This window comes from Lepus europaeus, chromosome 4 (genome assembly GCF_033115175.1).
Source record: "Lepus europaeus isolate LE1 chromosome 4, mLepTim1.pri, whole genome shotgun sequence".
NCBI classification, from domain to species: Eukaryota; Metazoa; Chordata; class Mammalia; order Lagomorpha; family Leporidae; genus Lepus; species Lepus europaeus.
The window spans coordinates 137908415-137929937 of NC_084830.1; the positions used below are offsets into that span (position 1 = coordinate 137908415).

General features: G+C 45.4%; 1 protein-coding gene across 1 annotated transcript in view; it reads right to left on the reverse strand.

Moving 5' to 3' along the window:
- The window catches only part of NDFIP1 (Nedd4 family interacting protein 1), a 56182-nt gene extending 38359 nt beyond the window's left edge, over window positions 1–17823 (reverse strand). Inside the window, exon 1 of the mRNA XM_062188922.1 lies at window positions 17594–17823. Within this exon, the coding sequence (XP_062044906.1) occupies window positions 17594–17656 (63 nt within the window). The 5' untranslated portion in view covers window positions 17657–17823. The remainder of the gene's footprint in view (window positions 1–17593) is intronic.
- Window positions 17824–21523: the final 3700 nt, after the last annotated feature.

The window sequence follows — 21523 nt, forward strand, 5'->3', positions numbered from 1 at the left end:
TCAAGTGGGAGACCCAGATGAAGCTCTTGGCTACTGGCTTCCCTGGAAGCTGTGGCCATCTGGAGAGTGAGCCAGCAGTTCAAAGATGGCTCTCTTTCTGTCTCTCCTCCTCTCTCTGTAACTCTGACTCTCAAAATAAATAAATCCTTGAAAAAAAATTTAAAGACATCCTAATAACCAAAAAATTTACAAAGGTGCTCTGTGTCATGAGCCACTACAACCATTACAGAAATACGGGTTGCAATCATAGGTAATGGTTAAAAGTTTAAAACATTTAAAACATACCAAATGTTGTTGAGGGGTACAAAAGCCAAATCTGTCAGAGCCTGCACTGTGGCATAGAAGGGCAAGCCTCCACGTGTAGTACCGTCACCTCATATGGGTGACATACAGTTAAGAGTTCTGGCTGCTCCACTTTCAATCCAGCTCCCTGCTAACGCGCCTGGGAAAGCAGCAGAAGACAGCCCACGTACTTGGGCCCCGGCACCCATGAGAGAGACCTGGAGGAAATTCCTGGCTCCTAGCTTTGGTCTGGCCCAACCCTGGCCATTGTGGCCATTTGGGGAGAGAATCAGCAGACAGACGATATCTCTCTTTCTCCATAACTCTGCCTTTCAAATAAATAAATAAATCTTAAAAAAAATTTAAAAAACCAAATCTGGCAAACTTCTGGTAAGAGTATAAATTTGTGCAACCACTTCAGAAAACTATTTGGCAATATCTACTAAAGATGAATTTGCATATATCCTATGACCTAGCAATTCTGTTTCTAGTTATAGCCAATAGACACATTTACATATGTGCATCAAAAAACATGTTCCAAGGATGTTCAAAGCAATACCGTCCATAATATTGGAAATTACCCAAATACCTATCAGCAGCAGAGTGTGCAAGCAGATGTGGTATCTGAGCATAGTGGAATATTACACAGCAATGAAGGTCAATGTGACACATAACATGGGTAAATCTTTTATTTTTTTAAGATTTATTTATTTATTTGACAGGCAGAGTTACAGAGAAGCAGAGGGAAGGAGAGAAGGAGGGAGAGAGGGGAAGGTGGGAGGGAGAGAGAAAGATAATCTTGCATCTGCTAGTTCACTCCCCAAATGGCTACAACAGCCATAGCTCGGGCAATCTGAAGCCAGGAGCTTCTTCCTGGTCTCCCACATGGGTGCAGGGGCCCAAGCACTTGGACCATCCACTGCTGCTTTCCCAGTCCATTAGCAGAGAGCTGGGACAGAAGCAGAGCAGCCAGGACTCTAACAGGCACCCATATGGGATGCTGGCACCGCAACTGGCAGCCTTACCCACTACACCACAGTGCCGGCCCCCAATAAATAAATCTTTAAAAAAATGAAGAAGGTTCACCAAACATATCGTGCTTCCCCAACTGCTTTTCTTGATGGCACATTCTAATGAGCAGGCAAGGATGACCCGAGACTTCTGCTTCTAACACAAAACATCATAGGAGACCAATACAAACAGAAAAAAAAGCAACATGGAAGAAATGGTTATGAGCTTTGAGTCCCAGCTGCTCCACTTTTTTTTTTTTTTTTTTAAGATTTATCTATTTATTTGGAAGTCAGAATTACACAGAGAGAGGAGAGGCAGAGAGAAAAAGAGGTCTTCCACCTGCTAGTTCACTCCCCAATTGGTCACAATGGCCAGCTGTGCCGATCCGAAGCCAGGAGCCAGCAGCTGCTTCTCGGTCTCCCACATGGGTGCAGGGGCCCAAGAACTTGAGCCATCTTCCACTGCTTTCCCAGGCCATAGTAAAGAGCTGGATTGGAAGTGGAGCAGCCGGGACTTGACCCGGCGCACATATGGGATGCCAGCACTGCAGGTGGTGACTTTACCCACTACACCACAGTACCGGCCCTAAGCTCCCCCACTTCTTACTCAGCTTCACATGGGAGACTTGGATGGAGTTCTACCAGCCTTTTCCAGCCTCGGTGGTTGTGTCCATTTGGGGAGCAAATCAGTGAATGGAAGATCTATCTCCTCTTTCTTTTATAAATCTGTCTTTCAAATAAATAAATAAGTAAACAAATCTGTTTAAAAACACAGACTTATAAAACAAGGACAGTGTGCTAATATTTAAAATGGGAAACAATCTGAGGTTTTGAAAATAAAATATATGTCCCTCCCTCTCTCTCTGTAATTCTGACTTTGAAATAAGTAAATACACAAATCTTTGAAAAATTACAAAAGTTTATAAAAAAATTAGAAGATAAAACTGAGAAAAATATCATAGACGGTAGATCAGACAGAAAATATGAGAAAAGGCAAAAAAATTTCTTTAGAAAAAAATCAGTATAAGAGGTTTAAAATACAATCATCCAAAGAGAGAAGAAAAAAAAAAGTAGAGAAAACTCAAATAAGTACACTTTAAACTTTCTCAGAACCGAAGGACAAGAGTGTCCAGACTGGAAGGGCACACTGAGTGCCTGGCACAATGGATGAAAATCTATCTACATCAAGGTGCAACCTAGTGAGAATTTCAGCACACAGGAAAAAGGGCTGGGGTGAGATGGGGGAAGTACGCCTACTCTGTAAAGAATCAGATACTACAATGACTTCAGGCCTCCTAACAGCAACACTGGAGCCTGGAAGGCAATGGTGCAAATCCCTTCAACATTCTGAGAAAAATATCTCCAACCCAGAAGTCTAAGTAAGTGTGAAAATTCAAAATAATAAGATATTTAGATATGCAAGGTCTAAAACAATTAAAATGTTTAAACTCCTGTGTATTCGTTCTCAAAAAGCTGCTGCAGGATACGCTCCAAGAAAACAAGGCAGTCAATCAAGAAAGAAAAATGTGAATCAAGGATAGGGGCTTCAATTAAAAAGGCCAAGGAGGCTGGTGCTATGGAGTAGTGGGTAAAGTCACCGCCTGCACTGCCAATATCCCATATGGGTGTGGGTTCAAGTCCCGGTTGCCCCACTTCCAATCCAGCTCTCCGCTAAGGTGTCCAAGAAAGCAGCGGGAGATGGCCCAAGTATTTGGACCCCTGCACCCACATGGGAAACCCAAAAGAAGCTTCTGGCTCCTGCCTTCAATTGGTTCAGCTCTGGCTATTGCAGCCATTTGGGGAGTGAACCAACAGATGGAAGATCGCTCTTTCTGTCTCTCCTTCTCTCTCTCTCTCTCTAGCTCTTTCAAAAACAAAACAAGGGCCTGCGCCATGGCTTAACAGGCTAATCCTCCGCCTTGGGCGCCGGCACACCGGGTTCTAGTCATGGTTGGGGCGCCGGATTCTATCCCGGTTGCCCCTCTTCTAGGCCAGCTCTCTGCTATGGCCCGGGAGTGCAGTGGAGGATGGCCCAAGTGCTAGGGCCCTGCACCCGCATGGGAGGCCAGGAGAAGCACCTGGCTCCTGGCTTCGGATCAGCGCAATGCGCCGGCCGCAGCAGCCATTGGAGGATGAACCAACGGCAAAAAGGAAGACCTTTCTCTCTCTCTCTCTCTCTCTCTCTCTCTCTCTCTCTCTCTCACTATCCACTCTGCCTGTCAAAACAAAACAAAACAAAAATACTGGGAAAGGAAACTCCCAGAATGAAAACTAAACAGCAGGCTTTGTCCCATCCCATATTAGAGTACCTGGGTTAGATACCAAGCTGCAACACCACCAGCACCCATATGAGCAGCAGTTCAAGTCCCAGTTGCTCCACTTCTGATCCAGCTCCCTGCTAAGGTACCTGGGAAAGCAGTGGAAGATGGTCCAAGTGCTTGGGCCCCTGCCACCCACATTTGAGCCTGGGATAGAGTTTCAGGCTCCTGACTTTGGGCTGGCCCAGCCCTGGCCACTGCAGCTACTCAGCGAGTGAACCAGTGGCTGGAACAACTTTCTCTAAGTGCCTTTCAAATAATTCAATAAATCTAACAATAAAAATAGTTCCTGTCTTTAGCTTGCCACTAATAAAGTCCTTGGGAGGCAATGGTGATGGCTGAAGTAACTGGGTTCTTGTCATCCCTGTGCGAAACCTGGACTGTGTTGAGTGTCAGTCAGTTTAGCACAGCCCCACCCTGGCCCAGCTCTGGCTGTTGCAGGCATTTGGCGACTGGTGGAGGACGAGATCTCTTTCTGTCTCTCTCTAATTGCCTCTCAAACAAAACAACGACAACAGAAAGCTGAAATCTGAGAAATCAAGAAGTTGCACACTTTAAATGTTATTTAGCTACAAATATAATAGTGTAAGAGCCTAAAGATCTAAGCGGCAGGCAGATGAACAGGAGGCTGCTGCTGTGGGTAATAAACTAGTAAGATGTTTTGACTCTAATCTACAATGCACATGTAACTTTGATACAGATAAAAACTAGATAAGAAATAAAAACAAACATGATAAAAATGTGTTACACAAGGAGAATCTCTCTGTTCAGAGGAAACTAAGCAGACTGAAGTGGGGGAGCGTGACGTAACAAGAGTGAGGGCTAGGAGGAAGGGGCATTCCAGATAGAACAGAGAGGATGATGCACGCTGGGAAGTGAAACACGTTCCTTGTGCAATACAAGTCATGAGAGCCCACCCTTCCCCCAAGTCCCCTCTCCCCCATTGACATCTGCCTCAATCTCTGAGGCCAGGCTCAAGGTTCATTTCTCAGAAGCTTTCCTAGAAGTCTCTGGAACCAGGAGATCTCTTTCTCCTCTAATGCCTATTTCAAAACATTTCTTTATGTTTGTTTGTAAGGCAGAGTGATAGAGGGAGGGAGAGACAGATCTTCCATCTGCTGGTTCCCTCCCCAAATGCCAGCAATAGCTGAGGCTGGGCCACATTGAAGTTAGGAATCAGGAACTCCATCTGGGTCTCCCACGTGGGTGGCAGGAACCCAGGGTGTGCAGTAGCAGGAAGCTGGATGGGAAGCAGAGGGAACACTGGATCCATGTACTCTGATCCAGGATGTGGGCATTCAAGCAGTGGCGCAACCCACAGTAAGACAATGAATGCCCCCAAATTCCTCCTGTTAATTAAATTACAGAGGGCCCAAAAGATGAAGAGTCTGCAGAAGGGTAGCTAAATGCTTAGCTAAACTCAATACTGTATACAAATTTTGAAATAAAAAACTGTATTCTACTTATTCCAAGACAAGTATAAGAGTAACATAAATAATAATAAAAACAGCATACAGGGATTTTAAAAATGTTTTCTTCTTGACTATGAAATTTCCAAGTTTATAAGGAAAACACGTGGCAAATACAGAAAAACAGACAAGAAAAATAAAAACTATCGTAATTCCATCTCTCAGATACCTTTCCAATCTTTAGAGAGTACATATTATTTTATAAAATTTCCCACTTAATACATGATGGGATTTGCTTTCTTTTTTTTTTTTTTTTTTTTTATTTTTGACAGGCAGAGTGGACAGAGAGAGAGAGACAGAGAGAAAGGTCTTCCTTTGCCGTTGGTTCACCCTCTAATGGCCGCCGCGGTAGCGCGCTGCGGCCAGCGCACCGCGCTGTTCCGATGGCAGGAGCCAGGTGCTGATCCTGGTCTCCCATGGGGTGCAGAGCCCAAGCACTTGGGCCATCCTCCACTGCACTCCCTGGCCACAGCAGAGAGCTGGCCTGGAAGAGGGGCAACCGGGACAGGATCGGTGCCCCGACCGGGACTAGAACCCGGTGTGCCGGCGCCGCAAGGCGGAGGATTAGCCTGTTGAGCCACGGCGCCGGCCGGGATTTGCTTTCTTTTTAAAAGGTATTTATTTAAAAGCATTACAGAGACAGAGGGAGAGATAGAAACAGACAAAAAGAGAGATCTTCCATCTGCTGGTTCACTCCCCATGTGGACACAACAGCCAGGGCTGGGCCAGACCAAAGCCAGGAGCCAGAAAGTTCATCCCAGTCTCCCACATGGGTGCAGGGGCCCAAGCACTTGGACCACCCACTGCTGCTTTCCCAGGCCATTAGCAGAGAGCTGAATCAGAAGAGGAGAGTCTGGGACTCAAACTGTCACCCATGTGGTATGGCATCGCAGGTAGCAGCTCACCCACAACATCACAATGCTGGCCCCTGGATTTTCTTCCATCATTAAATATTATTTTGTAATGCCACTGTGTTTTGAAAGTCATAATATATTAAGACTTTCTCTGAGATAGATTTTTAAAAATCTAAACCAAAGCATTAACTACAAATAAAAAAACTAAATAATAATTATAATAATATGCTAAAAGAAACACAAAATCGGTGTTAGATGGTATGCTCTAGGTACAGATGTCTGGCACAGCATTTAAGTCACCACTGGGGACTCAGGCAGTGATGTCCTAGAAACTCCACTTCCAAACTAGCATCCTGCTAAAAATATACACACTAGGAGACATCAGGTGATGGCTCAAAAAAACTTTGGTTCTTGCCACCCATATGGGAGACCACAATTTAGCTCCAGCCCCCTGGCTTTGGCCTGATCCAGCCTTGGCTGTTGCAGACATTTGAGGAATGAACCAGCCAACATAAGATCAATCTCTCTCTGCCTTTCAAATAAAATGAAAATAGGGGTTGGCGCTGTGGCATACCAGGTAAGGTGCTGGCATCCCATATGGATGCTGGTTTGAGTCTTAGCTGCTCCACTTCCAATTCAGCTCCCTGCTAATGGGCCTGGGAGAGCAGCAGCAGATGACCTAAGTTTTTGCTTCTCTGCATCCAAGCGGGAAACTTGGATGAAGCTCCTGGCTTCAGAATGGCTCACCTTGAGCCACTGAGGTCACTTGGGGAGTGGGCCTCTAGATGGAAGATCGATTTTCTCTCTCTCTCTCTGACTCTGCCTTTCAAATAAATAAAGAAATAAATCTTATAAAAAATGGAAAACTTTAAAAATGATATACTCTAACAATTGTTGAGACCCTTTTCAATATATTTACAAATTCTCATTTAAATGTTTTCATTGAAATGTGAAATTTACACCTAAAATTGCATGTGGATTATGTTAAACCAATCTGAAACAGACTAATACAAGGTATTTTAGCCTCCCAATAGTTGCTGATATAATAAGCCAAGGATTATCTTTCATTCCCAACATAACAATTTTTCTTTTTTCTCCCTCTGAGCTAGTCATTTTGGTGAGATCTTAACTGTGTTCACCTCTATTAACTTAGCCACCTAAAAAGAAATCTGACCAATGTGTTTAAGAGCATTAATTAATGCTACCTACCATTACATGCATGACTGAGCAGAAGTCATTTAGGCACACTTTAAAATATCATATCTGAAAGTACAATTCAGCTACACAAGGACAAGTATTAAAAATAATCTCTTATCAACCATCAATCATGTGCAAGATCCCCAAGGCTACAGACAACCTTCAAATCACATTTATGCTTCTATAGTAACTTGAGATTTTCTAAACTCCTAAAAATGTAACTGCAATGAGTAACAACACTAGCAACTGAGCCAGTTTCTTTATTAAAAATAAAGGCTAGGGACTGGCACTGTAGGGCAGCAAGCACATTAGCTGCTCTGCTTCTGATTCAGCTCCCTGCTAATGTGCTTGGGAAGGCAGTACAAGATGGCCCAAGTACTTGGGCCCTGCCACCATAAGGGACACAGGGTTGGAGTTCCTGCCCAAGTCCTGGCTGTTGCGACCATTTAGTGAGTGAGCTATTGGACAGAAAATCTGCCTCTCTTTCCCTTTCTGTCCCTCTGTCTTTCAAATAAATAAATACATCTTTAAAACAAAGTAAAGAAAAATAAAATGCTAAAAAAGCTCTAGGGATGGGCATTTCACTTAGTGGTTGAGACTCAGGTTAAGATGCCCACTTCTCTTATGTGAGTGAGTACCTGCCTTCTGCTCTCAAGTGACTGGGTTCCTCTGACCCATGAGTTGCCAGATCTCAGTTTAGACAGGTCTTGTAACTGCAGGCATTTGGGGCAGTGAACCAGTAAATAAGAGTTGTGTTTCTATGCCTCTCACATCAATTTTTAAAAATACTTTCTTGGAGTTGCAGGTATCATGGCACAGCAAATTAAGTCAAGGCTTGGGATGCCCAAATCCCGTACCAGAATGCTTGGGTTCCAGTTCCAGGCGCACTTCCAATCCAGCTTCTTCCTAATACATACTCTGATAGGCGGCCAGTGATGGCTTCCTGCCAACCCTGTCAGAGACTCAGACTGGGTTCCAGGCTCTTGGCTTTGGCTTTTCTTTCTCTTTCTCAATGCCTCTCTTTTAAATAAATAATAAAAAAACAATTCTTTTCTTGCTTTTAAAAAAGTTGTTGAGCTTGCTGTGAACCAAAAATTGCTCCCAAATAGTCTATTTTGGTGATATGGGTATTTGACAAAATGGCTGTGAGGCCCCCATCCCATACAGTCCCTAGGTTCAAGCACCTGTTTGGATTCAGATCCAGCTTCTGGCTAATGTGTGAGCATCTGAGGAAGCAGCAGATGCTACCTCAAGCACCTGGGTACGTCACCCATGTGGGAGACCCAGAATTAGTTCCAGGCTCCCGGCTTTGTCCAGACAGAGGCCTGACGGTTATGGACATTTAAAGAAGGAAGTATTTGGGCCAGCTTTCACAGGTACATTAGTAGGGAGCTGGATTGGAAGTGAAGCAGCTAGGATTTGAACTAGGGCCCATATGGGATGCTGACACAGCAGGCAAAGGCTTAAACTTCTATGCCACAGAGCCAGCCCTGGGGCAGGCAGTGTGACACAGTATTGGTTAAACTGCCATATGAGACATCTGCACACCAAAACAGAGTGCCTACTTCAAGTTCCGGCTCCTCTGTGCTTCCAATCCAGCTTCTTGCTAATACATTTGGAAGGCAGAGCATCATAGTCCAAGGATCTGGGCTCCCACCACTCACGGGAGACCCGGATGGAGTTCCTAACTCCTGGGTTTGACCTGTACTAGCCCAGACTATCGCAGTCATTTCAAGAGTGAACCTGCAGACGGAGGATCCCCTGCACCTCGAATAAACAAGTAAATCCCTGGACTATTACAGATAAAAATGCTTTAATAAAGTCTTTTTTTAAGATTTATTTTATTTATTTGAAAGTCAGAGTTACACAGAGAGAGGAGAGGCAGAAAGAGAGAGAGAGAGAGAGGTCTTCCATCCATTGGTTCACTCCCCAGATGGCCGCAACGGCCAGAGCTGCACCGATCTGAAGCCAGGAGCCAGGAGCTTCTTCCAGGTCTCCCACATGGGTGCAGGGGCTCAAGGACTTGGGTCATCTTCTACTGCTTTCCCAGGCCATAGCAGAAAGCTAGATCGGAAGAGAAGCAGCCAGGACTAGAACCGGCACCCATATGGGATGCAGGCGCTTCAGGCCAGGGCTTTAACCCACTGCGCCACAGCGTTGGCCCCTAATAAAGTCTTTGTATGTTCCTCAATTCATACCTACTTAGGGCCTAGGGTGAACCTCCCAAATACTGAACTCAAGCTTCAAAAACTGCCTATTAATACAAAACTATATGAAAAGTTTGGATACTGTAATACAAAGCTCCTAAAATGAAAGTTTTAAAATACTAAGAATACTAAGGCTGATATCCTAGGTCCACAACATTTTACCTAAATTTTATAAGGGCACATTAAGTATTTTTAAGGTATTTTTTTAAATGGCAAGTAAAATCATTAATAGAAAATCTGGAAATCATTCCTGTCATTTTTCTCCAAAAGTACTGTTTGAGGCCAGCGCTGTAGAGTAGCAGGTAAAGCTGCTGCCTGTGATGCCAGTATCCCATGTAGGTTCAAGTCCCAGCTGCTCCACTTTTGATCCAGTTCCCTGTTAATGAGCCTGGGAAAGTAGCAGAAGATGAGAGAACTGGAAGCCTTGGCTGTTGCAGCCATTTGAGGAGTGAACCAGCAGATAAGAAGATTCTCTCTCTTTATCTCTCTCTAACTCTGCCTTTCAAAAAAAAAAATGTTGTTTTGAAAGCAGGGGGAAAAAAAGACTACATTTGACAAAGACTACTGAACTTTACAGCACAAAGAGTACAGCTTAACTGTGCAAATTTAAAAAATCCATTTAGCTGGCTGAAGGATCCAGGTTGGTAGGCAGAATGTTACAAAACAATGCAACTTTATTATAAATGTATGAAACGATCCCACTCAAGAGGAGGGTGGAGGAGGAAGGTGCTGACCTAAGTAATTCTGGAAACCAGCAGAGTCTGTAAGACTAAAGGCCAAAGTAACTGTATACATGCCTCGTCCTCCAGTAGATAACACCATTTCCTGTAAGTGTATTGGCTAACAACTGATAACACTACCCAAGCACAGAAATGAGGAATGTGGTGTAATAGATTAAGTCTCCACCTGTAGTGCTGGCATCCCATACGGACACCAGTTCAAGTCCTGGCTATTCCACTTCTGATCTAGCTCCCTGCTAATGGCCTGGAAAGCAGTGGATGATGGCTCATGTGCATGGGCCCCTGCACCCAAGTGAAAGACCCAAAAGAACCTCCTAGCACCTGGCTTCGGATTATTCAGCTCTGGCCATTGTGGCCATTTGGGGAGTGAATCAGCAGATGGAAGACGTCTCCCTCTGTCTCTCCCTCTCTCTATAAGTCTGCCTCTCAAACACTAGGCTAATCCTCTGCCTGCGGCGCCAGCAACCTGGGTTCTAGTCCCGGTTGGGGTGCCGGATTCTGTCCTGGTTGCTCCTCTTTCAGTCCAGCTCTCTGCTGTGGCCTGGGAGTGCAGTGGAGGATGGTCCAAGTGCTTGGGCCCTGCACTCGCATGAGACCAGGAGGAAGCACCTGGCTCCTGGTTTCGGATCGGCACAGTGCGCCAGCTGTGGCGGCCACGTTGCGGGGTGAACCAACAAAAGAAAGACCTTTCTCTCTGTCTCACTGTCTAACTCTGCCTGTCAAAAAAAAAAAAAAAGGAAAAACAAATGAGGAATTAAGAAAATGAATGAAAGATGGAAGAAGACAGGTTTCTCAGTATGGTAATGGGAGTTTAGAGATAAAAAAAAAAAAAAGAAAAGTAGAGATTAAAAAAAAAAAAGACTGATTCCCATGGTAAAGCATTAAAGTTGGAGATGTTATTATGAACTTGTGGATAGCTCCATATAGACAGATGGTTACATAAAAAAATTCACACATGTGTAAATTACACATGCCTCACTTATGTTTCCTTTACTCTTTGAAACTAGCAGGTGAGGAATGTATCGATGCATTACTGGATAACATGAAATGTATGCCACATTTTAGCACTGAATGATAAATAACATGAAATTAGACAGCAGAAGCCACTCCTTAAATCCTTTTATTTTGATTCATAAACTGCCCAGTCTCAAATACCTCCAAACTGCATTCAAGTCTCCACTTACTGGTATTTCCAATATCCTAATTTATAGGCAATGTCAGATAAACTGTCAAAGATTATCCTAAATTGTTGGGATGGAAACATGTAAAAGGAATGACTACAGTCAATAAGAAAATGCTTCACCAGAACTGTTCTGAACAGGGTGGGGATTTGGCTTAGCAGTAAAGATGCTGCTTGGGATGCCCACATGCCATAATGGAGTGCCTGGGTTCAAATCCTGGCTCTGCTCCCAATTCCAGCTTCCTGCTTATGTACACCCTTGAAAGCAGCAGGTGATGGCTCAAGATGCTGGATCCCTGCCACCCACCTAAGAGTCCCGGAATGAGTTCCTGGCTTCTGCCTTGGGCTTGGCCCAGCCTAGGCTATTGTGGGCATTTAGAGAGTAACTAGAGAAAGTTATGACTCTAGTTCTGACTCTCTCTGCCTTTCAAATAAATAACTAATTAAACACAAAAATGTTCTTAAGCTTAACCAGTAAAGCTAGCATTTGGGATTTTTGAATATAAATTGTTATCCAGAAAAATGAGCCAGCCGAATTGTAACGGCAAAATGTACTAAATGATGTCTAAGTGGGTATTGTCTACTACTACATGAGAACAGTTCCACCAAGCAGTTGCACTTACTCAAAGATAATAAAAAACAAACTAGGAAACCAAAGTAATTATTTCAATGTCCTAAAAACAAACAAACAAAAATCAGAGGATGTCACTAGAATCTTTCTCTTCAAGTCCTCCTTTCTTTTTTCTTCATAAGAATACAAAGCCGGGGCCGAAGCTGTGGCATAGCAGGTAAATCCGCCACCTGCAATGCCAGCATCCCATGTGGATGCTCCCTGCTAATGCACCTGGGAAAGCTGCAGAAGATGGGAGACCTGGAAGAAATTCCTGGCTCCAGGGTTCAGCCTGGCCCAGTCCTGGCCATTGCAGCCATCTAGGGAATGAACCAGTGCATGGAAGATTTCTCTATCTGTCTCTCCTTCTCTCTGTGTAACTCTGACCTTCAAATAAATATATAAAATGAAATTTAAAAACACAAAGTCGTTCTTATGGTAGGATTTCTAATTTAATGTAAAGTACCATAACTGACTTCTAGGACAAAGTAATTTGAAGTTATGTACAGGCAAACCAGAAGGTGGCATCAGTTTGGAGTAGGATTCCCCACAGCAGTTCAACTGGGCCTTGGTTTCTGGAAGTACCAGGAAGTACCGCCCTGTTTCCAGGGGAACAGGTACAATGACTAAGTCAAACAAATCTCCCCTAACTCGTGGTCATCAGTGGGACTGGGCAAGAAAACAAGAATGGACTGACAGGAATCCATCACTGCTACACCAATAGGGAGGCCCGACCAGAGCAGGGCAAATACAAAGGGCACTTACAGACCAGCAGCTCCTGACACTCACAAGTTCTGTTTCCGTATTCCTATCAGATGGCTAAAGAGCCCTCATGCTATATTCCTCATGTGACAGTATCTGCTTAAAATAGCATAAATCCTTTGTTTTCAGTCATATACAGATACACATATAAATGAAATAATTTATAGGATTTACTTCAAAATAATGGTGAGGGATACAATTAAGCAAGATTGGGCATTCACTGATAAATACCAGAGGGGGATGGATGCATTCTTTACACTACTACCCTATTTATCAAGTCTTCAAAATTTCCACAAAAAGTTGAAAATGTAAATAGTATGAAAAAAATTCTACTCCTATAACTCATCAACGAAACATAAACTGAATTCAAAATTGAGCAAAGAATCTGCAGAAATTTCTCCACAGAAGATATACAAATGGACAGTAAGCACATGAAAAAAATGCTTAATTTCACTAATCATTGGGGAAATACAAGTCAATACCACAAGGAGATCCACTTCACATCCATTAGATGGTTATTATCAAAACAAAACAAAAAACAGAACATAAAGCTGAGGGTATGGAGCAACTGGAACCGAACCCCAGTGTGCCCTTAGTAGAAATGTAAAAAGCTGTAGCCACTAGGGAAAACAGGATGGTGTTTTAAATGAAATTACTATGTGACCCAGCAATTCTACTTCTGGGTATAACACTTAAAAGAATTAAAAGCAAGGACTTGCACAGACACTCGTTCACCCATGTTCCCAGCAGCATCATGCACAACGGTCAAAAAGTGAAGGAAATCCAAATGTCTACAACAGATGAAGGAATAAACAAAACGTGGCAGAACCTTACCACGAAATATTATTTAGCTTTAGCAAGGAAGGAAATTCTGGCACGGGCTACAACACAGAGAAACCCTGAGGGTACCACGCCATAGGAAATAAGCTATTTACCAAAGGACAAATAATGTCTTGTTCCACTTGAAGAGCTACCCAGAGCAGCCAAATCCACAGAGACAGAAAGGAGAATGGCAGCTGCAGGGGCTGCAGGAGGGGATGAGGAGTTGGTCATTTAAGACCCACAGTGCAACTTTGCAAAGCAGAAAAGTTCTGCAGATACACTGGCTGCATGACAACATAAACATACTTAATGCCACTGGACCCAAATGGTTAACATGGTAAATTCTACATGTTTTACAATTAGAAAAAAAGTTGCAAATGCTTTACCAATCTTCTCATTATTTTTCAAAAAGTTTTCTTTGATCACTGACTGCATGGGCCATAAACCCAGCAAAAAACCATAAAAATCCTGATATACATTCTAAGCAGCATTTCCTGACATAATTAATGACTTTTGAGGCTAAAAAAAAAATAACCACAAAGGCATTATTCATTCCCTCATCCACCATCACGACTTCATCTTCATACTCTAATATGGATATAGTTTGATTTGTTAGTGATAAAATTTTTTCCCTGATCTATCAAAATGTTCCTTCACAATCCTGAGAGAGCTTATCCAAGAAGGTATCACTCCCCAGGGGCTGGTGCGGTGGTACAGGGGGTAAAGCCGCTGTCTACAGTGCCAGCATCCCACATGGGTGCCAGTCTGAGTCCTGGCTGCTCCATTTCCAATCCAATCCCCTGCTATTGCACTTAGGAAAGCAACAGAAGATGGCCCAAGTACTTGGGCCCCTGCACCTACGTGGGAAACCAGGAAGAAGCTCCTGGCTCCTGGCTTCAGACTGGCCCAGCTTGAGCAGTTGCAGCCATTTGGGAAGTAAACCGCTGTTTCCTTCTCTCCCTCTTTCCCTCCCTCCCTCTCTCTGTAGTTTTGCCTTTCAAATAAATAAATCTTTAAAATAATCTTAAAAAGGTATCACTCCCAAAACTCCTCTACAACATCAGATTGCAGTACAAGATTATTGGTGATGGTAACAAATGGTAATGAGGCAAAATAAAACACTGTGCCGAAACTAAAATTCCAATTTGTTTTTAAACCTATATGGCAGTGTCCTCACCTATATGGCACTTACACTGCATTCAAAGCCAACTGTCTCAGAATACCTGGCACGAAGTGGCAGAATTTATGACACAGGCAAAGACGCATGGTGGTGAGGCCAAGAGGACTGGTAATGGATGAGCAGGAACAAACACCCAGAGAGCGAGCACGGTCTAACACTGGGTATGGACCCACCTAGACTTTCCTGAAACAAGTGCTTCTACATGTCAGGACACACAGTCTCAGTTTCAAAATGCAAAAAGGAAAAAAAGATCACGACACCGGCAGCCCACAAGCCCAGCCTTTCTATATAGTCTGTAATCATGCTAAATTCAAGTTATACATGTTACACTGCCAGTACACAGACCATAAGGGCAAACTGTGTTTGTATTTATGCATGAATCGTACGGTTTTCCATTACACTGACTTGGCTAGAGGATCATCCCAATTTAATTAACTAGATCAAATAGAAGTCAGAATAGCTTTTTGTGACAACCAAAGAGTATCATGCTCCTATCAAGTTGCCTGGACAATGCACCAACATTCTATAATTCAAAAGCCTTTTAAATATATATGTTCTCTGACCAAACACTTCCCCATCTAGAAATTTACACTAAGGAAACAGTTTGAAGATGTGTATAAAAAAAAAGTCAGTAAAAAAAACACCTGTAAGCTCTTAAATGACCAACAATACATAACGGAGTAAATTATTGTTTGGCCATGCAATTTTATGCCATGTGGACATTAAAAATATTTGATAAATACATGCACAGCACATTATGTGAAAAAGCACATTGCAAAATATTAAAATATGAACCCAATTTTTACATCTAGATTGTGTGCCTCTGTACATGCATGTGCACAAGAGTACACACACATGCAAATATGTGACTTGCAGAAGAACAAGAACATGATACAGGGAAGTGCAGAAGTCCATGAAATTGGCTGTTAGTGCACAAAGAGGAGCTTGTATACATATGTATGGGTACATGAGAATACTCACACTCATGGGTGTATCTGCTAATGTGTACGCCTATATTTGGACTGTGAGCCTGTGTTTTAAGTAGGTGAGTGTAAATATATCTTTATAATCACCATTTAGCAGCTTTGTGACCTTGAGCAAGTTACTGAGCCTCTTTCAGTCTTGACTTTGTCATTTATACAACGAGAATAAACTCTGAGTCACTAGGGCTTTATAAGGATTAAATGAAAAATAAATGTAAATGACTAAATACTGTGACTGGTGCACAGTTAAATCAATGTTAGTCTTCCTTACCTGTAGACAGGTATACTGCTCTATATCTGTGTATATTTACAAAGCTATAAATCCACAAGAATACACATCAAAATATTAACTGGTTATCTATAGGTGACAGATTATTGTCTGGACAATTTTTTTGCTTCGTATTTTACAATTTTTCTAGGAAGACTATTGTTCCATTCTTTTTTGAAGGTTACTTCTTAAATGAATGAAATAAAGATGACACATCCCTGACACAACTCAATTCTGCAGAAGTAAAAGCTAACAGATACTACACCAAGAAATAGATAGTTCTGATCCTCCAGCATATTTTTTGTATTCTAGCAGTGTGTCAGCGTTACCCAACAGCTCAAGAAGATGGCAGTACAAAGAAAACCTGCAGCTCCTCTGCTTGCTTGCCTTGCCCAAGTCAGGACAGAAACAAGCGGGTACAGGTTTGATTTGCAAACACCTCGGTGACAGTTAAGTGACATTTGTCTTTGGCATTTTATTAAAGCAGGAAGGACCCACCCCCCAAGTCTTGCCTAAGGTCATACGAAAAAGAGATCTCAAGATTAGACTGCACAGCCTCCAATTCTGGGCGTGTTTATGAAACCAAGAAGCTACATTCTAACCAGTCATTTCGGGAGTCCGCGCCGGAGGCAGGGGCGGGTTACAACACCCACCCTCACCCCCCCGGCCAGGAAGACAGCAAAACAAACCAGTAACTGCACCGCGTTCATCTGCATGTTGTCATCGAACTGGTTTTCCTTATTTCTAAAACATAAAATCGCACATCTCCTAAGGTAGGCCATTTGATTACATAAAAGCAGGGCTGACAATTGTATGCAAATTATATCAGAAGCATTTGAAACCCGACAAAACAGTTATCTGCGGTTCCCATGGACACCAGTTACTACCCGACTCAATCCCCACAATTACCATGTGTTCCACGACGAACACCTCTAAATCCTACAGAGGGTCTCTCTGAATTTCCAAGGGAAACTCAGCCACGGACAGGGAGTAAAACAAGCAGCTCCCTTCCCTGGGGCCTCAATTTATAAATGATATCCAAGGTAATAAGCCAATCATCGCCTGTGCATTTGCTCCCCAGCCATGCCATTAAATCTCTCAGAACGTCATTCCCGAGCATTTAAAATACACACAGGCACACGCCCTGCAGCCGTCGGCGTGGCTGCACGTCCCGGGGCTCCACACCGCCTTTTCCAGACCCACTGCAAACTGCGGATGTGCCTCCCGCCTCGTTTTCTGAGTTCTGTCTTCCAACCAGGCGAGGCTCAGAAACCCTGAGTAATAGCACTCGGCCGCGATTCTAATCTCTTCCCTCCGCCCAGTTTCCTTTCCGACTTCTAGCTTTTTTTTTTCTCTCTCTCTCTCTTTCTTTCCATTGACATCAAACCGCAAGTGGAAAAATGAGTGCTCCCGGGGCGACGCCTCCAGAGGGGTCGCGGGTTCCGACTCCGGGAAGCGCCCGCCCTGGGAACCGTTGGGAACGAGGCCCGGCACTGCTTCTCCCATGGCCCCGGGTCGCAGAGGGCCGGGCCCAGCCCGCGGCGACCTCGAATCCCAGCCGAGGCCCCGTCTCGCCCGCCTAGGCCCAGCGCGGCCTGCCGAGCCCCGGCGTCGAGTGGGCCTCGGGCTGGCACCGAGAGGCCTCGAAGCGGCCGGCGGGGTCGGCCCGGCCAGAGTCCGGGGTCCGAGGCGGGACTCGGGCGCGGCTTACCTGCTGGTACCGGCTGCCGCAGGCCGGCTCCACCGCCGCCAGCGCCGCCAACGCCAACGCCATGGCGCAGCCGGCCGCAGAGAAGGAAAGCGAGCGAGCGAGCGAACTGAGGGGCGCGGGCGCTGCGGCCTGCGAGCTCCGGGTGGCCGCGGGGGACGCGCCTCGGGTGGGTGTCGATGGCCGCCGCTCCGGGGCTACAGGCTCTCCTCCGGCTGTGAACGCCGCCGCCGCCGAGGCTCCGACGCGGCCCCGGGGGAGGAGGCGGAGACGACGCCGCCGCCGCGCCGCCCCGCCCCCCGCCTCGCGCCGCCCGGCCTCGCCCTTCGCCCTGCGCCGCCGCCCCGCGGTGCCCGGGGCCCGGCGCTGCCTGCCCTCGGAGGCTGCGGCGTCGGAATCGGGGCCACTAGAAGCCGGTTCGTGACAGGCCACTCCGCGGACAGGGCGCCGCGGGGAGCGCGCCGAGCTGCCGCCGCGCGATCCCGTCCTCCCTGGCCCGGAGGCCCTGAAGCCGGGGCCCGGCGGCACAGTCTGGGTGCTCAGCCTGCCGTCCGCCCAGATGAGCGGTCAGCCAAAGCCAGGCCGAGGACCAAGGCCCATCTGTCGTCGTAACCGGGACAGCCGAACTTCAGCGTCCCTAAATAAAGTTTTATTGGAACACGGCAGCGCCGGTTTGCTGCCTCTAGCCCTCACGCCCTAAAGTACTTGTGTGTGACCCCGGAATTCCTGGGACCTCGAATGCCCCTTGGGATGAGGCTTGTCGCAGCAGCCTCAAGCTTGTGCAGCCCCTCCCTGTTTTAACAGCCTCATCTGTGGATGCAGAGAGCTGAGGAGGCCAGGACGTGACGGATTTGGCCACAGGAAGAGCTTTCTAGGCAGCAGAAGCCTGTGCAGAGGCCCCCACGAGAGAGACAGAGCTTGTTTGGTGGGAGGCGGGCAGAGTTGCAGGATTGAAATTCAGTTATGAGTTTCACGGATGGAAGGCAGGACAAGTTTCTTAGGTTCTCGTCCTGCAACCAACCAAAGGATAAGCTTTGTGAAGGCAAGAATATTTGTGTTTTAAATCTTTTGAGGATCTCCTATAGCAGGCGGCACAGTATAGCCACATAGCGCTGTCCCGGATCTGTTTCTCTCTGCCCCATCCAGGCAGCCATCTGGAATTGCTTCCAACCACATGTCCAGCCGAGGTGGGGGCGGGACACTCAGTCTTTGAAGCTTATTGCAATTCGCATTTCTTCTTGATTGCCTTTCTGAGCCGGTTGTCTGGAGTTGGTATTAATAGGATGATGATTATCTCAGCTTCTAATTTTCAAGTTTAATTAACTTTATATTGGAAAACACAGCTGCATTTTGGACCCACACAGAGTTGTCCATATATAGGAGCAAACTGTAATCAATACACTTTGTAGATACTTCTGTTCCTCAACTTTCAGTTCTTTTGCCAGTATCCAAATGCCTACATCCTTGTCCCTACTTCAAAATGTTAGCCTCACAAATTTATACACGGGGAGGGTGCACAAATCCTGCAGCATCCAAGCTGTACAGTCTGCCTTCTTGGAAGGCTTCTGTACTCATTCCCTCGGTTGTTTTTAATCCCCCCCAAAAAAAAAAAAATCTTCAAATGGAATAAGGTTTGGTGAATCAAACAAACACAGTCTCTGCCACGTGGTCTTACATAAGAGGGGGGAAGCCTAACTTGAATTTAAAAAAAAAGAAATCTCATGAAGATGGCCACTGGAGCGGAGGACAGCTGCACTGTCACGCCTGGCCCGCAGTCCTGTGCCTTTCTGTGCAAAAGAGGTAGCTTCCTTTCCCACCTCTTTGTATCACTGCACAATGAACGGGCTCTCACAGGAACAGTGTCTCTCTCCAAGGAACAACCTTCTGCAAGGGTTTGGATGTGGTATTCACGTGTCCCCCAGGGAGTTGTGCCTTGGAATGTAATCCCAATTTCGAGGTAGAGGTGCCAAGTGAAAACTTTTTTTTTTTTTTTTTTGACAGGCAGAGTGGACAATGAGAGAGAGAGAAAGGTCTTCCTTTGCCGTAGGTTCACCCTCCAATGGCTGCCGCGGCCGGCGTGCTGCGGCTGGCGCACCGCGCTGATCCAAAGGCAGGAGCCAGGTGTTTCTCCTGGTCTCCCATGGGGTGCAGGGCCCAAGCACTTGGGCCATCCTCCACTGCACTCCCGGGCCACAGCAGAGAGCTGGCCTGGAAGAGGGGCAACCGGGATAGAATCCGGCGCCCTGACCGGGACTAGAACCCGGTGTGCCGGCGCCACTAGGCGGAGGATTAGCCTGTTGAGCCATGGCACCAGCCCCAAGTGGAAACTTGATCCCACCATAGTGTTCAGTGGTGGGCCCTCTGGGTGATGGTTAGGATTAGACATGGTTGAGGTAGATTAGGATTAGGATTAGAAGGTGTGAAGCCTTCATGAACAAAACGTCTGAAAGAACTCACATTTTTCATAGAAAAGGACCAGAAAAGACATGAGCATGTTCCCTGGCCAGTGCCTTGCGCTTCCCTGTGCTGACAAGAAGGCCATCACCAGGCACGAGCCCTTGCCGGGGCCTTGCATAAATCAGCTGAGATTATCTGCCTTGATTCTAAGGGTGGAGAAGTTGGAGAACCAAGGAATTGAGTCACTGCTGTACAAGGCCTCCAGTTGGCAAGCAAACCGTGCAATGAAGGGAAAAACTGAATTTTTGCCTCCCAGATCCATGGCGGGTGCAAGCCAAGCAGACAGAAGATAATCCACAGTCGTAGAAACTGCACTCTTTGGCTTCAGCTTGAGATGTTGTCAGGAGAGTTTCCACAGAGAAAGTTATTAATTTCAGATTGCTGCACTTAGCAACTTATTTCCCTGTGGAATTTCAGTAATCCTTTCCATGTGCAATCCTTTTTTTATGTGAGTTGCTGACTCTGAATCATCCATCCTGAAAGAGAAGAGAAACATTATGGAGAAGCAAGAGCATAACTCATGTCTATGGAATCCCTTTTTTTCTCTCAGGTTAGATACACATCTCCAGGAAGCCGCGGTCTTGTGTCTTTCATGGTCATCTGAGACCTGACCTAGGCGGTGCTGAGTCTGGGAAGTAGTCAGGAGGCGTTTGGTAAATTTACTTAAACCTCATTAGTCGAATATCTCATTTGAGGCCTTGAGTTTCCCTGACTGATCTTTACAGGGCTCCAACTGAACCATGTCGTTTCATTTTTTTACTGGCTTATTATTTCTTTTAATTTTCACTTCATGCTCTGAGTTTCCTTAAGGGCAAAGGTAATAACTTCATATTACAAGGAAAGAAATTTTCCTCTGATCTTTACTATTGATGTCTTGGACCCTATCATCCCCTTAATCCTTGTAACAAACTCATTTTGCCGATGAAGAGATTCAGGGAAATTTGTATTACTGGCTCAGCTAGGCAGTGGTAGAGCCAAAATGCAAACTCTCATCTGCTGAATTCCAGAGCATGAGTGCTATTGGTGCAAGAGGAGAAACTTAAGACATAAAAGGGCCAGTCCCAGCCTCTGGGGGCTTCACATTAAAACATACAAGACAGTCAAGACATTTTTTAAAATTTATTTTTGACAGGCAGAGTTAGTGAGAGAGAGAGAGAGACAGAGAGAAAGGTCTTCCTTCCATTGGTTCATTCCCCAAAATGGCCGCTACAGCCCGGCGCTCTGTGCCGATCCAAAGCCAGGAGCCAGATGCTTCCTCCTCCTGGTCTCCCATGCGGGTGCAGGGCCCAAACACTTGGGCCATCAATTTAACATTCAATTTAACAACCCACTCCTGTGAGGTAGCTAAGCCTTTCCCACTCTGCAATAATGACATTAATCCATTCGGGCAGAGCCCTCATGTCCTAGTCACCCCTTATTAGGCCCTACCTGTTGCACTGAGGATTCATTTTGGGGGATACAAAATATAGCGACAGC